An 18,008-nucleotide genomic window follows, 5' to 3' on the forward strand; every position below is an offset into this window, starting at 1 on the left:
TATGAGGGATTAAATGAGTTAACATATGTAAAGTGCCTAGAGGAGTATCTGGCACATGGTTAAATGTTCAATATTATCAGCATCTTTTTTTCATTTTATAGCTGAGAAGTCTGTCTAAGATCCTATAACAAGTTGGCAGCATTGCTTTAACTGACTCGGGTTTCCTAGATAGGACAGAAAAGAGGAAAACTGAGAAGAGATATAATATAAAGGCAATATAAAGATCTACTGCTCAACGCTACATGGCAGCCTGGGCGGCAGCGGAGCTCAGGGGAGAGTGGATACATGTAATGTGTGGTTGAGTTCCTCTGTTGTTCACCTGAAACTATCACAACACTGTTAATCAGCTTACTCCAATACAAAATAAAAAGGAAAAAAAAAAAACAATGTAAAAAATACTTTATTAAGGAGGCAACATATGTATACACCTATGAGTGATTCATGGTGATGAATTATCCTCCAATTAAAAATAAATAAATTTAAAAAAAGAAATAAAAAATGCTCATCATCTAAAAAATATAAAGGCAGTATAATGAAAAGACTCACTCTGTACTTACTCTAGTGGATGCTTTAAAGAGAAGTAGACACGGTGACAGTAGGTGGGGAAGATATGGCAGGAAGAGAAAAAGACTGATGAGATTCTTTCTATTCTTTCAGAAAAATCTGGGAAATACTTCACTTTGTAAATTGATTCTCCCTTTCACTCAACAAATGGTAAAAAAGTTTCTTACCCTAGCTGAACTATCGCCACCATTCCTTCCACTTTTAGGCTGCCATGAAGCAGGACACAGAAGTTGGGTATCTTGCCTGCAATCTGATTGGCTGAATTTTCATCTTCATTGTCATCAGTTATACCAGTACCCACCTCATCACCTTCTGTGAAAAGAGAGAAAACCAATCAGACTGATATTAGCTAGAAAAGCCCCAAGCTCCAATTGCACTCTTGGTTGCTTCTAACCTTGGAAGGAGAGTACATGGAATTATAAAGGAATATTATAACGAGGAAGAAAAACTCATATTCTGGCTTTCCTATGTCCATTTAAAAATCAGTTTCTACATATTATAGGAATTCCATTTATAGGAAACATCTAGAATAAGCAAATCTATACAGATAGAAAGGATATCAGTGGTTACCTGAAGCTAAGAGAGATGGAAGGTTAGGGATTGACAGCTAAAAGGTTTCTTTTTGAGGTAGTGAAAATTCTAAAATTCTGATTCAAAAACTATGGTTATGGTTGCATAACTGTAAATACACTAAATACGACTACTGAATTGTACACTTTAAATGAGTGAAGTATTTGGTATATGATTTATATTTCAGCAAAACTGTTACATAAAAAATCAGCTTTCCTTAGTTTTTACTAGAACACTAAGCTAGATGCTCTCTCGGAATGTTAGGCACCACTGAAACAGAAACAGAGGTTCAAAGATGTCAAGAGTGTTCTCAACTGACAGCCCTTAGGCAGCAAGTGGATGGGATACCCCAAAGAACAGTGACTTCTCCACAAGCCTCTTAACTCGCTTCTCCAACTCCAGGTTCTCTCCAACAGATGAATGCATCTTCCTTCAGGTAACCTCCTTCTGGAACTATCCGTTTACTCAAGCTGATTCAAAGACTTTCTAATTCAATAGGAAGACTCTGCCTGGCTTGATATTCAATAGCCCTTACAACACGGCTCCATTTTGCCTTCCCATACTTTCCTTTCCACTGTTCTCCTACATGAACTCTTTATTTTGCCCACTTTCTTTCTTGGCAATTTATATGGGTGTGCAGAATCCCCCCAGGACCTTAAAAATAAGGGAAACCTGGTTGTTATCAATATCAAGAACAATAAGGTAAAGTGTAAACACAATGATCACAAACAGTCATCTGTGAGAACATATCAAAGATTTGGTCTATGTGATGGATGATTATGGAATACCCAAAACTCCAAATGAAATAACCGTGAGTAAATGAAACGTGATCATAACTCAGTAGGGGGAAACCTGATTGACTGTATACATTTCTTGGAGAAAGTTGGTGAACATAAAGGAGATGGTCAGCCTAAAACAGAGAAAAGAGAAGTTTAAAGTGCTAGAGACTAACATTCTCCAGAGAGATGCTGAATTCAGGAGCTGTAACTATAGTTGCTGGAGAAGTATATTCTGAAATAATGTGGCCTCACAAGGGCCTGGATTCATTCATTCATTCAACAGTATTTACTGAGTATGTGCTATGTGCTAAGCACCAGTAGAGAACAGGTGCAGTTTCTCCTGTTATAAAGCTACATTCCACGTTCATCAGGCAACTTTCTAAGAACTACTTTGGTTTCCCCAGCATGATCCCACAGGGAAAGACAGAGCCCTAGATGAGGAACTAAGCAAGCATTCTCATCTCTAAAGAGGACTTCCACTGTAAATTAACAAAGCAGCACACAGTAAATCGTGTCACATGCTTTCCACAGTTATAAAGCAGCAGAATTAGTTTTTAATATATTAGGCAACATTCCATTTTTAAAAAATCCAACCCAGTAAATACTCCTTTCCCCAAAACTCTTCAAAATGGGCTATTCTACTACCCAACATTTAAGAATAACTTTAGATAATAAGATACTTCATATGTATCACTGGAATAAGAAGAGAACTCACCTTTGTTAAGTGCTATAGGTAGGACCAGATGTCTGGACAGAACTGGGGGACTTGAAATATCTGCTATATCAATAAATCCCACTATTTCCAAATCTGAAAAGAAGGAATCAACATAGAATTAATTCATGACAAACAATAAATGTTGGAGATAATGTGGAAAGAAGGAAACCCTCCTACATTGTTGGTGGGAATGTAAATTGGTACAGCCAATACTGTTCTCTATGGACAACAGTACGGAAGTTCCTTAAAACCTGAAAATAGAGCTACCACATGACCCAGCAACCCCAATCCTGGGCATATATCCGGAGAAAACCACAACTTGAAAGGTTGCATGCACCCTGATGTTTACTGCAGCACTACTTAGCCAGGACATGGAAATGTCCATTGACAGAGGAATGGATAAAGAAGATGTGGTACATAAATGCAATGGAATATCACTCAGCCATAAAAAGGAATGGAATAATGCCATCCGTAGCAATATGGATGGACCTAGAGATTGTTGCACAGAGTGAAGTAAGTCAGAAAGAGAAAGACAAATATCATATAATGTTGCTCATATGTGGAATCTAGAAAAATGTCATAGATGAACTTACTTGCAAGCAGAAATAGAATCACAGATGTACAAAACAAACTTATGGTTACCAAAGGGGGAATTGGTGGTGGGATGAACTGGGAGACTGGGATTGATATATATACACATTGAGACTGTACACAAAATAGGTAACTAATGAGAAGCTACTGTACAGCACAGGGAACTCTACTCAATGCTCTGTGGTGACCTAAATGGAAAGGAAATCTAAAATAGAGGAGTGTTTATATATATTATATATATATATATATATGTGTGTGTGTGTGTGTATATCTGATTCACTTTGCTGTACAGCAGAAACTAACACAACATTGTAAAGCAATTATACTCCAATAAAAATTAATTCATCTTATGGGAAGGTACATTATTTTCTATGTACTGGATTTCATAAACACTGTGTGTTTAGTTGGGGAATTCAAATATAATGACTAGGAAGGTTATTAGAAGTTTTTCTGAATGACTCTAGCACTTTGCATTTCAAGTAACTAAGAAAATAAGGATATCTGTCTATTTAATGGACTTAAGTTTTATGACAAATCAGCTAAACTTTTTATGAGGCTAGGTCCTCAGCCAAGGCAAAAGCTTAATGGCTGTCTCTTTGTAAAGGATGTTCTGGTCACCAGGGGGCGATATACACAAATATTTCCACGACAACTGAAAGCAGCCTGTATTTGGAGAGCAAGGCTATTGCATTAAAAATGCTTTCCCTGAGAGAAAGAAATACATGTTCTACAAAACCAGGATTGCAGTCTATATATGACAATGATTTCCTTGCTTTATAGAAACTGTATTAAAGATCAAAAGTATTTTTTGAAAATTTAAAATTAAAAAAAAAAAAAAAAGTTGAAACCCAAAGTACATTCTAAAAGTTTCTTTCTGATTATATAGATATTAGTATAAAAACTTAGAAAACACTAAAAACTGTAAAGAGAAAAACAAAGTCACCCATTATTTTTAATTGGAAGAAGCCTTCATATTTCACTCATTCTCAAAACAATTTTTTAAAAAAGTCATGATCATGGTGAGTATACCGTACTTCTTATATTGAATAATCAGGAAATCTGATTCTCTGGACTTTTGGTGTCATTACTTTCTTTAGCTGATTAACAAATGAATTAGCATAAGCAGTTATATATATTTTTTCATTTGAGTAGAAAAAGGCCTATGTTTTAAAGTGGTTTAAATATAAGCTTTAACAAAAATCCTGGACTAAAAGTTTATATAACTTAGTCCATTAAATAAAAGACAATTATCCTTATTTTCTTAGTGACTTAAAATGCAAAGTATTAGAGCCATTCAGAGAAATTTCCAGTAACATTCTCAGTCATCGTATTTGATTTCCCCATGTAAACACTGCTTATGAAATCTGATACATAGAAAGTAAAGTGCTTCTTGAAAGAAAAGATCTATTGAAAGTTACTCATCCAAAAAAAGATGGGAGTCTAACTGGTTTGAAGGCAACAAAACATTTGGCACATTGCAGTCTAGTTGCAATGAAAGAGACGGATGCCCTACTTTCAGAGAGCTGGGAAAAGAAAATAAAGGCCCAGAAAAGAAAAGAGCTTGTGCACAGCTTTTCCTTCAAAAACTCCTTAAAATCTATACATTTAAGAATGAAATGAATCTCCAGTTGTATTTAATTTTAATCATTTGGTGACTGAACAGCTACCTGGTGAATGTCTACTGAGCATGAGACAGTATGCCAGGCACAGAGGGCGATCTGGTGACTAAAATAGTTGATGGTTCAACATGTACCCACCACTCAAGGAGTCCATCTGCCAATATCAGACAATTCTCTTCTCTACTACCCTAGTTACTTTAGATTCTTGGCTTTGCCAATCTAACCTAAGTATAGCACCGGCAACATGAGCCAGGTAGAAGTCACATACTTTGCTTTCTTTTAGTCATAAGCAGCAGGATTAGAGCGGTACGGTATTATCAGAGCTGAGACCTGAGAGATTCCACTCACCTAGCCAATAAGAACTAGAGGAAGTGACTTGTCCAGGGTCACAGAGGAAGACTCACACAGACAAGTCTAGAAGCTAGCTCTTCATACATGACCTTAATAATGATGCTAGTCAGCCTCTGGTGGCTCAGAGGTTAAAGTGTCTGCCTCCCAGGTTCGATCCCTGGGTCGGGAAAATCCCCTGGAGAAGGAAATGGCAACCCACTCCAGTATTCTTGCCTGGAGAATCCCATCGACGGAGGAGCCTGGTAGGCTATAGTCCATGGGGTTGCAAAGACTCAGACACGACTGAGCGACTTCAATTTCAAGCTTCTACAAAGCTTTCCATGCTTCTCTCCATGTGTGTCAAGTCAGTCTTACTATCTCTATTAAAGGACTACCTCAAGGATTTCAATGCTAGTGAATTTGGCTCTGGTTTTCAATCTCTAGTAATTTGTGGTTATAATCATCTAGGATTGGAGATTAATTCACGTCACCATGGAAGACCACTCATCTGCCAACCCTTAGGCAATGCACCCTCCCATCCAAAGTATACTGAGTATGTATTTCGCCCTCCTGGAGAGAGGCGAAGAAAATCAGAAGTTAGAAGAAAGTAAGGATAACAGAAGTACTAAGGAGGAAGTTAAAAAAAAAAAAGTTACCTGTATTAATGACTTTAGGGATAGGATCAATTTCCTCATCTATTACAAAAGGTTCTGGCCTGGGGAAGACTTGCACGTCAGCGGTGAGGTGGCCACACTTGAGGACAGCATGGAAGGGTGTATATGCCAGATCTATCAGCTTTCTAGAATATGATGGTTATTTGTTATAGGAACAGTAGTATGACACATGTACTTTTTTCCAAGGAAATTTTTTTTAAGATGTCAAGTTTGTTTTCCCTTCAAGTTTATTCCAAAGCTATGATCTATCTGACCATTTGTGAAACAACAAAATCTGATATTTTTGGTGAGGAAATTTCAATTCTGAAAAGCCCAAAAGCAAGTTCATCTTTGTCAATGTAAGGAAGTTGGTAACTATAGGCATTATAGATTTAGATATGCTTAATTTAAAAGGGAGTAAACTTTTAAAAGTCACTACTATCAGTCATAATATCTGAAAAATGTGCAACTTGGGGAAAATGAAATGACACAATTAGAAATAGTAAACTAGATATTATTGTTTGCTATCAAATTATAATAATAGATTGTAAGAAGGCAATAAAGTTCAATGTGTATACTCACCCAAACATAGACTGTACATTTTTCAAGCACAGGGGACCATCAATAGTAAAAATCTGCCCTTCACCATTGTTTAAATCTATAAGACGTTCAAGGCAATCCAAGGAATCAGTGCTCTGAAGCTAGAAAGCAAAACGACCCTTTTCAGTTCAGTCGCTCAGTCGTGTCCGACTCTTTGCGACCCCATGAATTGCAGCACGCCAGCCCTCCCTGTCCATCACAAACTCCCGGAGTTCACTCAGACTAAAGTGGCATAAAATGAGACATTATTATCAACACACCAAGGTCACATAAGGGAGATGATTTTTTTTCTTTAATCAATGTGAGAAGGAAAACAATTTTGACTCAAAGTTGCCAAAGAGGAATGTTATAGAAAATTATACCAGTAGAGCTATTTCAAGTAGCTTTGCAATGATTCAGAGGTGACTGCAGCTAGTATTCACAGACCATCTTCCATTCCAAATGTTTCTAACATCTTTTGGTAAAAACCATCATTATCTATATTTTACAGATAGAAAAACTGAGATGAAGAAAAATTAAATAACTTTCCAAACTAAATGGAAAATCAGGAAGTGGAGTTTAATAAAACATTCATCAGAGTAATGTTACTTTACCAAAAAAAAAAAAAGCATACTTCTGTCAACATTCCTAGCTTAATGGATGTTAAGAATTCCTAACTGAGGAAAACACTGACCACCAAAAAGAACATTTTGACTCTTCAGCATGTGAAGGATCTTTGTGGTAAGTAGGATGGATAACAACTCCTGCTATGTCTCTTGAGATAACACTGTGCTTTCAGAGAGCATTTGAGACAGAAAGTCTTTTCAAATATAATTAGTAGTCTGTCTCAGCTGAAACAATGCAGGTCGGTGTGATAGTACAGGCATACCTCATTTATTGAGCTTCGCAGATACTGCTTTTTTTTAAAACAAATTGAAGGTTTGTGACAAACCGGTGTCAAGCAATTTTATTGGCCCCATCTTTCCAACAGCATTTACTCACTTTGTCTCTGTGTCACATTCTGGTAATTCTCCCAATATTTCAAACCCTCCACAAGCAGAAAGATTACAACTCGCTGAAGGCTCAGATGATGGTTACCATTCTTTGGCAATAAAATATTTTAAAAATAAGGTATGTAGATTTTTTTTAGACTTAATGCTATTGTACACTTAACAGACTACAGTAAAGTATAAACAAAACTTTTATATGCACCTGGAAAGAAAGAAATTAATGCAAATCGCTTTATTGTGATTCCCGCTTCACTGCAATTCCCACTTTGTGGTGGTGGTCTGGAACATCCTGCAATATCTCTGAGGCATGCCTGTATACATAATGCAATATTACTGGAATATATTAAAAATTAAACTGAGTCCCAAAACATATCTAATCAAACTAAAAAGAACTTAGTACAAAGCATTACCTCCTCCAGATTCGCCATGCACATGATGTACAACTTAGATGGAAAAGGAAAAGGTAGTGGAAACCTGTTGCTCTCACCGCGTTGGTTGTGAGTAGCCAAGGAGTGCCGCAGAGACCCTCTACCGATGCCAAGACAGCCATCTGTCACCAGAACCACCTGTTTTCAAAGAGTGAGAGCAGCTTTGTCCATGAAATAACATATTTATTTAAGGCAGTCTCATTTGGCAATGTTTGCATTTCTCCCAAATTACATTTACACTGAAAAATGTACCTTTGCAGGGATACAAGCAAAGATGTGAATAAATCTCAGTAACATTTTGTCGAGTGAAAGATTACACACATTTTATGATTCTATACATATATATATGTGAAGTTCTAGAACAGGTGAAACAAAACTAAGATAAATCAAATAGGGAATGTAGGGAGATACTGGGTAGGAAGGGGCATGAGGAAACTGCAGGGTAATGGAAATGTTCTATAGCTTGACTGGAAGAGCAGTTACATAGGTGTATACATTTGTTAAAACTCAATAAACTGTACACTTAAGATCTATGGGTTTTACTATATTTTACCTAATTAAACCTTTAAAGAAAAGCACCTACCTGTGAACACTTAAAAAAAGGACAAAACCACTCATAACCAATTCTTACTTAACTGTATTAAAACTAGAATCCTACTTCTCAGACGAGGAGTTGGCACCTAAGGCGCTGCTGTCAAAAATGGAATAAGGATTTACATGTGTCCTTAGGAGGTATCAGCACAGAAGTCTGAAGACTGATTCATGACACTTTATTTTCAAAGATGACAAACTTTATCTACCCCTGGTCAACTAAAATGACAACTCCTTTAAACATGTATTTATTTACCATATATAGACATGACTTTTAAAATGCATGATTTAAAAACTATTTATTTATTGGCTGCGCTGGGTCTTTGTTGCTGTGTGGGCTTTCTCTAGTTGTGGCGAGCAGGGGCTTCCCTTGCTGCAGAGCACAGGTTCTAGGTGTGAGTGCTTTAGTAGTTGTGGCACATGGGCCTGGTTGCTCAATGGCATGTGGGATGTTCCCAGACCAGGGATTGAACCGGTGTCCCCTGCACTGGCAGGGGAATTCTTATCCACTGTACTACCAGTGTGTATGTGCGCTCAGTCGTGTTAGACTCTGTGACCCCATGGACTGTAACCTGCCAGGCTCCTCTGTCCATGCAGTTTTCCAGGCAAGAACACTGGAGTGGGTTGCCATTCCCTCTTCCAGGGGATCTTTCAAACCTAGGGATTGAACCCACATCTCTTATGTCTCCTACATTGGCAGGTGGATTCTTCACCAACTGCACCACCTGGGAAGTCCTGAAATGCATTCTTAATCAACCTATAATGTTTAAAAGACTTCAAAACATACTAACAATGAAGGTTAGTTACAGATCATTTTCATTTTTCTCATTGCTTCCAAGTGATCTTGTGCAGGGTGGACTTTGCAAGCAATCCAGAGGAGGATTGTTTTTGCTCTCTAACCTAGTCTAGTAACTTGACAATAATAGGCCAGTAAGGCAGTATTAGGTGGTTGTACCATGTGAAGCGCCAAGATTCACATGTGCATGCATGCACATTCACTTATGTCTGACTCTTTACGACACCAAGGACTGTAGCCTGCCAAGCTCCCCTGTCCATGGGATTCTCCAGGCAAGAATACTGAAGTGAGTTGCCATTTCCTCCTCCAGGGGATCTTCCCTACCCAGGGATCGAACCCAGGTCTTCTGCACTGGCAGGATTCTTTACCACTGAGGCACCTGGGAAGCCCCTCAAGACTGGCACTTACTTCTAAAGCCCAAAAATGCTTAATAGAGGTCCCCTGGAGAGATGTCATCTCTTGGGAAGGCAGGCAACGCATATCCCTCTTTCAAGTACCAACAGCTGCTACCTAATTATTTACTTCCGCCACTAGCTTTTTCAGATGCTGTGTGATAATGAAATATTTTTTGTAATGTCCAAATGAAACAGACTTTACTCTAATGGACTATGTCTAACGAAGACGTAGTCCAGCTTTCTAAAAATTTGGCTAAAAATATTCCATATTAAAACAAATCCATTTGATAGTAACTGATTATAAAAAACAATCACTAATAACTTCCACTGTGTTTTGGACCTGGTTCACCCCAAAACTCACCAAGCAAGTCTAAGTGGATCCAGGCCCAGCTCCTTGCCCTCAGGGTACAGTATATCTCAAATTCAGATTCCTCCTTTTTGCAAAGGAAGAAGAAAACATTAAAAGGCAGAAGTCTGCATGGTGCATAAGGTCTGGCTCTTACATACTTTCTGAGTTTCTTCAAACACTGAAGAAGTAGCAAATGAAACTGTGTTATCTGCTAGCTTTCAGTTCGGAGGGTATTAACAACAAAACTTTACTTTTCATTATAGTTAGGAAGTTAGATAGTCTGTAATGTACCAAATAATTATGAAGTAAGGTGCCAAAGATTTTTATTTCTGAAAAGAAATAAAACGTATTTATTGGCTTTTTTAGCAAGTGTCCACTAAAGTGATCTGATTTTAACCTTATTGTAGTAGGTCAGGGTCTTCACCAACTCATGACATCATACTCTATCAACAGGATGGTTTTACAGCAAGAAAAGAGAAAAAAGCTTAAAAAAAAAAAGCTGGGTTTACCGAGATACAATTTACATGCAGTAAAATTCACCCTTATTTGTATATAGTTCTACGAGTTCCAACAAGTGCATTCAGCGATGTAACCACTTTTACGATCAAGATACAGACCGGTTCCATCACTTCTCATATTCCTTCATGCTTTACTTAGGTCAACCCCTAATCTTTCCAATTGTAGATTGGGGTAGATTTTACACTATAGGCAGCTACAATCTTATATTTATTTAAAAAACAAATATCACTGATGCTGCTGACACTACTGAGGAATTCTGTATTTGACCCTATAGAAAAAATCATATACTATGGGCCACTGACTATTTCTATAAGCAAAGTTTACTGGAACAGAAACACATTCATTTATTTACTTAATATATATGGCTGTTTCTATGCTACAACAGAGCTGAGGAGCTGCCACAGACCTGCAAAGGCTAAAATACAGAAAGTTTCCTGACTCCTGTTGTAGACTATTATGATTTTCCTTGTGGCAACTTTACTGTTTTCTCCTTTAAAATAAACCACTTCTCAAAGTACCTCTTTATGGCAAATGTTCAATTGCTACAACTCTGCTCTGATTTGATGCTAACGTAGACCTAATGTGGACTCACGGGAAAGGGCAACTGATTTTATAACATTGATATACCTCACTTTTTAGACGAGTCAATAGTTGAGAAGGTTAAAAGTGTGCTGAATAAATGCTACACTGGAATAATGCAGACAGACTATATTGTACAGATGTTTACAATTCTATCACTCAGAATTATAATCATCCCTTCCAGAGAGTGTTCTAAAATTCCACTGCGAGCCCTCTATATTTTATACAAATACCAGCTTTCAATAAGTCAATTTACTAGGAAGATGCTTTCCTTAACGCATAATTGTGCTGCTTTCTGAGTATACTGGTGTCGATTTGGTGTCTTCTTTTAAAAGATACCAATAGCATATAAGATAGTTTGTGGGAATTACAATGCATGCTGTGTTACAGCCTGAAGAAAACTGAAGCACCTCAGTGGTTAATGCTTTTAACTTAAGGCAAAGAAAAGAATTAAGCTTTTACCTGACAAGGAATTGCACCACCCCATTCTTGCTGAACGATATTGCAAACACCAACTAATGCAGACTCCAAGCAGGTTTTATCATAATCATCCATATTACTTAGTGCTTCCTGATTGAAGAAAGATAAAATTGTTCATTATTCTTTATTGTTTTCATTTGTTACTAGAAAAAAATATAAACTGTTCAAAGCATGAATGTCACACAGGGGGACATTGCATTTCCGAGAGCCCAAAGTACACTTTCTTAAAGAAAATTGGTAAAACAGACTTCCTCAACTGTAAAGGATGGTAAAAAAGAGCTTCCCTTTATTTTGTTCTCTCATCAGGTGAGACTGAATAGCCCATCAAGTTCATATTTTTGTAAATGATCTTGACAGAATAGTTAAAATGAAAAATGTTTAAGCACATCAACAAAAATAATGCAAAACTTACTGAATACTATCACCACCTTAGGCATTTTACATGCATTTAATCATGATAACATCCTATAAGGTGTAGATGATTAACCTATTTTTAAAGTAAGGAAACTAAGGTACAAAATGAGTAGTAATTTTCCCAGGTCTTATGCCCACGTGGCAGAATCTAGATCTGAACCCAGTCAGTCAGACTCTAAGACTCCTGGTCTTAATCATCACTCTGCACTATCTATATAGCAACTCTTTACATTTCACACTACTAAACATCCAAGGTCCTCAGTTTACTTACTTATAAGAAATTCGGTGCAATGAAAAAAAAACAAACAAACTTTGAGTCACTTTTAAAAAAAGTGAGATAATAAGTGATTTAACAAAATTTTATTACTTATATTTAAAAAGCAAACTACACTGATCCTGATTTTCTAAACTGCCTAGCAATTATTAAATTGTTCATTTTAATTCCACAAACACTGACTGCTGCTCCCTATCCGCAAGGAACTGTGCGAGGCATTGTTGGAAATATTAATAATTTAGAGATGCTGCCAGAAAGTAAATTCTTTGGCATATCACAGACAAACCTTTGGAAGATAACACCGATCAATCAAAGCTTTAAAATGAGGATTTCTTGGCATCTGTAAATCAAAGGCTATTTGTTGGGGAGGAAATATACTCCTGAATTACTCTAGAATGAAGGCTTTTGTAAGGGCTATTTTTCATCTCAAGTTTATAGAAAAGTAGAAAATAGTAGTGTTGAACCTAAAGATCTTGAACCTCAGGGAACAAGGCACTACATTCTGAGATGCTCCCCTCCCACAGAGAATTTCAGAAAACCAAGAGAGGTGACTATGGCAACAACTCACAGCTCTAACTCAGAGCTCTAACAAAGGCTGAGGGCCTACTGGTTATAATCCTTGTTTTATAGTTATATTCAAAATAGTATACTCAGAGACTTATCATTAAGCAATTCCAGTTATAAATATTCAGTGCAGTATGATAACACTGCTTTCCTTCCTATAAATTTGGGCCCTGTACATATAATAACTCATTTCTTTTAGTACCTGTAGGGTGTTATAATCTCTTGTGAAGGGAACCATCAACTCCCAGAGGGATGAAAAAACCACCAGAGCTGTAAACTCAAGCTTGTAATTTGTGGCCATGTGCTCAAACAGCATTGTCAAACCATGGGCTGCCAGGTGCTTGCGCTGATATTCCTCGGACCCCTCGACAGACACAGGTCGGGTCATGGAAAGAGATACGTCCATTACCACCACTGTAGGCATGATGAAAGCGATCCCGGTATTCCCAATCCGAATAGAGAAGCTATAGAGAAATGCTTCAGAAAACAAACATGATTAGGTCTTTCATGTCATGGAAAAAAATGTGTTTTTTTCATCACATGTGTGTGTGTTAGTCGCTCAGTCATGTCTGACTATTTGCAACTTTGTGGACCTGTCAGGCTCCTCTGTCCATGGAATTCTCCAGGCAATAATCTGGAGTGGGTTGCCATTTTCTTCTCCAGGGGATCTTCCCAATACAGGGATCGAACCTGGGTCTCCTGTGTTGCAGGCAGATTCTTTACTTTTCATCATAATTTTAACCAAACTTGCTAGAAATAATTGAAGGCAAACCCCATTAAGTTGAGGTAAGGGCAAATCTGCAGGGATGTCAGAGTAAGGGAAGCAAGCAGCTTCCCTGCTCTAGGTCCTCTGTATGAGGACCACTCCCAGAATCACCCACTAAATGGCCATAAATCAAGGAACATCTTAAGTTTCCTCTAGTAAAAATAAAATAAACAAAATATTAAATTCAAGTAGCCCCTGAGTTGAAGATTTTCAAATGTCATACAACTTAAAATAACAAACATTTCTACATGACCTCTCCAACACTTAATTTACTAAAGAACCTTTCTAGTCGTTCTAGACATTTCTAGACGTTTCTAGAACATTTCTAGTTGTGGTGTTTTTTGACAATCAACCATTTTTGGGGGCACCATCACTATCCTACTCAATACAGCAGTATTTGGGCAAATGTTTTCTGAATTATCTCGTTGCTTGATGTCCTCATTAAAAAAACTGAATGCAAAATATACAGTGAAAGGGCTAGAAAAGTTATAGTCCAAACTAGACAAAGCAGGAAATCATTAAGCATGGCAGAAGCAACCAATTGCCTCAGCAGTACTCATTATAGACACACCAGCAACGGTGTTTTAAATATGAAAGAAAAGAACAAAACGAAAGAATACGTATGACAGGGGGCTTCCCTGGTGGTTCTAGTGTTAAAGAATCCTCCTGCCAATGCAGGGGGACATGGGTTTGATCCCTGGTCTGGGAAGATGCCACATGCCCAGGGGCGACTAAGCCCATGCACTGCAGCTACTGAGCTGCAACTGCTGAGCCCATCGCAACTAGAGAAAGCCTGTGTACTGCAACAAAGACCCAGGACAGCCAACAATAAAGAAATAAAATAATAATAATAAAAAAGGATATGTGAGACAGCTGGCATTATCTCAGGAAACTGTATGAAAGCCAAAATGGAAAAAGGGAAAACAAAAAGCTCTTTAAAGTTATGAATTGAGAATCAGTATGAAGAAAACATTTCTGTACTCAGAAGTAGAAAAGTTTACAGATATATAGACCTGCTCTTGATGCTGCTACTCTATTATTAAGAAAACTACAGTCCAGTCACACAGTGAAATATCATATAGTTATAAATAAATGACACATGTCAAAATCAGACATATTTATATAAAGTATCAGCAACTGAGAAAAGCAGGTCATAGGACTATATGTATACACCGATTACAACTTCATAAAAATCATACTGCATATATTCAATTAGAAAAGTCTCAAGATGGACATAAATAAGTTAGAAATTTAATGTTCACTAATTTCTTTTTTTGGAACTTACTTCAAAACACTGCGTGTTTTAGTACAGTGTCCAAATGCAAATATGTGATATTCTCAAATTCTATTTGTAAAAAGGCTGTTGGGAATTCAGGGCTCACAAAATTAGGGCTCACAAAAACAATGTTATAAAGGGGGATCAGGGGCTCAGGTTAAGTAGGGAAAGCCATTTTACCACATAATGGCCTAGATACATTTCAAATACAGTGACGCCTCATGCATTCAATATCAATAAAGACTAAAAGAGATTACTCCTTCAGACTCAGAATTCCAAAATGTGTAACCATTTTGGTAGAAAAAATTAAAATGTGCATCCATAATCTGTGCCTCATTAAATAGTGTGCTAAACATAATTCATTCTGATTTAGCATCACAACTATAAACATGAATACTGCCCAGCGCATTGCTGCCCTGATGTTTTAATCTACACTACCATTCTTCCAAGTGTGTGCTGCAAAACACTGTCCTGGACGGATGCTCCAAGACAAATGAGTTCAGGGCTTATTAAAGATACTGAGGGCTTCCCTGGTGGCTCAGTGGTAAAGAATCCACCTGCCAAAGTGAGAGACATGGGTGCAAGCTCTGGTCTGGGCAGATCCCACACAACACGGAGCAACTAAGCTCGTGTGCTACAACTATTGAGCCTGTGCCCTAAAGCCAGGAACCGCAACTACTGAAGCCCATGTGCCCCAGAGTCTTGCTCTGCAACAAGAGAAGCCACCGCAACGAGAAGCCCCGGCACTGCAACAAAGGGGCCCCACTTGCTGCAACTAGAAAAAAGCCCACACAGTAACAAAGACCTAGCACAGCCAAAAATAAATAAGACACAGAAACTCTACAGCAAAGAATTCAGTTTAAGTTGCTAACTCTATATTTCCCATTTAATCCTTCTCTGATCATCAGTTAAGGTCCCATGGAACAAGTATTATGTAGAACAGACCCCGAAACATTGCCTTTTACTCAAGGGATCCATCCAGGCTGTTGTGTTTTGATGCCTCCTCTTTATAACTAATTTTTGGACCATCAATTTGCATTCTACTTGTCTCTGTAATCATCCTTCTTTTCAATTTTGGGCTTTTGGCGACTATGAGCTAGAAAGCCAGGTAATCCAGCTTGTTAAAACTGTGTCCAAAGTTAACAGGCTCAGAGTTTCTTTGAGAGTCAAATGCATGCACTGAGGTTTATCAACTGAGTACTATTTCATCTACTCATCTTTCCAGACCCTTTTTGGATCTCAGCTGTGTTATTCAAGAAGTGAAGTTCTGTGCAATCCTGGTTCAACTACATTACATTAGACCACAAGCTCAACAGGAGCAGGGGCAGTGTGAATTTTTGCCCATCAGTGTCTCTGAAGAACCTATCACATCAGAACCTCCCTCGTGGTCCAGTGGTTAAGATTCCCAGCTTCCACTGCAGGGGACCTGGGTTCAATCTCTGGTCAGGGAATTAAGATTCCACAGGCAATGTGGCAAAAAAAAAAAAAAAAGGAACAAGAGACTTTCCCACAATTGCCACATTGTATGTACTGGACAAAACTTGATAATTACTAGAGAACTACCTCTCAGCACCAGCTATAACATTAATTTTTGGCAAAACACATTACAAATTTTAACTCTGCACACCAGAAACACACTTCCTCCTCTCCTCCTTCATGCAGAGGTATCAGGAACTTCTATGCCTCTGCCTACACAGAGTTTATCCACCTCCTATGGTATTCCCACTCAAGCATAGAGGCCTTCATGAAAGTTACTGAAAGTTGGGGATGAGCAGTACTGACCTCATCTCTTAGAATGAGAATGAGAATCAGGGGACACAGATTTAGATCATATATAAGAAAGCATTTCCATCCAGCTCATGAAATCTGCTGTAAATCTGCTGTAATGGGTGACCACAGCCTGCAGTCTTGCCTTCTAGAAGGCACCTCTGGAGCTGGCTCTTTCTTCTGACTGATGCGCATGTGTCCACCCCCAAACACACCTCCTTAACAAGAGCAGAGTCATAGGAAATCCATTCAGAACTCAGGTTGTAAGCACAGAAGTAAAAGATGGAAGTGAATATTCTTGAAGAATGGTTCACTCAAGCAGCCTAATCCTGATTAAAAGGAAAAAAATCCCTCCCCACACAGTCCAGCAATTCTGTGAAAACACGTTCTCTCTCTCGGGTTGATTCTTACCTTTCACCCCACCCCCACACTTGTCATAAGTACTGTTTACAAACAATGCTTAAGACAACTGGTAGCCTTCTTTTCTCCAGAACAGTCTACTCTTGAGAAAAGCTCTTAGCCCCTTGATGTGGCCATCTCCATCAGCTACATATTTTTAATTCTTACCAGAAGGAGGCAATTAGTTTATTCATAAAGAACTGATTCTTACCGCTCTTAAGGCGTGATTCCACTCGAATTTCTAGGGATCCACTAACCTACTCTTAAGTTTCTCTGTTGGCCTGGCATCCCTTGCCCGGTTGAGTCCCCTCCACCTTTCTCAGTTACAACTTCACCTCTCAAGTGCCAACCTGGAAATACAGAACTCCTGCATTTGGATCGCGTCTGCTTCTGGTTGTGTTTTTACCTTAAAAATCACTCAAAAAATTTTGAGATCTAGAAGTCTCTCTTATGAGAAGAGGAGGCGAAGGGGGCCTGGGCAGGGGGCCGAAATGGTGTGCTTGTGCGGAGCTCCAGCGCCGCACAACGAAGAGAGGCGCAGAACTGGCACCCAGGCAGTAGAAAAGCCGGGCGTTGGCCCCGCGCTGTTCCCCGCCGCGGACCCCTTCTCCTGCAGCTCTAACAAGCAATCAAAAGCAGCCTAGGGACTCCGGCCTCCTCCACTGACCCCGTGCCCATCACCGACACAGTCCGTCCACAAAAACTTTCCGCCCGCTCGCAGCACCCGGAACTACAGGGCCGCGCGACGAAACGGAACTCAGCGCCCGGGATGCGCGAGGCGCTTGGGGCGGGGCTTTAAGGACTTTGTGGGCGGGGCGCTGATTCAGCCAGAAGCTACCCAGCGTCTCTCATCACAAAGATTTTGCGACGACCGCCACCGACCCCTCTCCCCACAGGACCTCGACTTCGCCGGGCCCTGGGCTGTGACCGCCTCTTCTCTCTTTCCCCGTTCTCGGGCTGTTCCTTTTTTGTTTCTGGCCTTCTGCCCACCTGCCTCTCGT

At 38.9% G+C, this 18,008-nt stretch overlaps 1 protein-coding gene across 3 annotated transcripts in view; it reads right to left on the reverse strand.

The window, feature by feature from the left end:
* INTS14 (integrator complex subunit 14) overlaps window positions 1–17,722 on the reverse strand; it is a 47,232-nt gene extending 29,510 nt beyond the window's left edge. For 2 of the 3 annotated variants that reach the window (XM_070377300.1, XM_005899978.3), the window contains exons 1-8: window positions 17,219–17,722; window positions 13,002–13,276; window positions 11,530–11,637; window positions 7,821–7,976; window positions 6,404–6,522; window positions 5,825–5,967; window positions 2,629–2,721; window positions 732–876 (exon numbers count right to left, since the gene is read on the reverse strand). In XM_070377300.1, coding sequence (XP_070233401.1) covers window positions 732–876; window positions 2,629–2,721; window positions 5,825–5,967; window positions 6,404–6,522; window positions 7,821–7,976; window positions 11,530–11,637; window positions 13,002–13,223 — 986 coding nt within the window. In that variant the 5' untranslated portion in view covers window positions 13,224–13,276; window positions 17,219–17,722. The remainder of the gene's footprint in view (window positions 1–731; window positions 877–2,628; window positions 2,722–5,824; window positions 5,968–6,403; window positions 6,523–7,820; window positions 7,977–11,529; window positions 11,638–13,001; window positions 13,277–17,218) is intronic. The other variant, XM_005899976.2, reaches the window with a different exon arrangement.
* Between the last annotated feature and the right edge of the window lie 286 nt (window positions 17,723–18,008).

This window comes from Bos mutus, chromosome 10, assembly GCF_027580195.1.
Source record: "Bos mutus isolate GX-2022 chromosome 10, NWIPB_WYAK_1.1, whole genome shotgun sequence".
NCBI classification, from domain to species: domain Eukaryota; kingdom Metazoa; phylum Chordata; class Mammalia; order Artiodactyla; family Bovidae; genus Bos; species Bos mutus.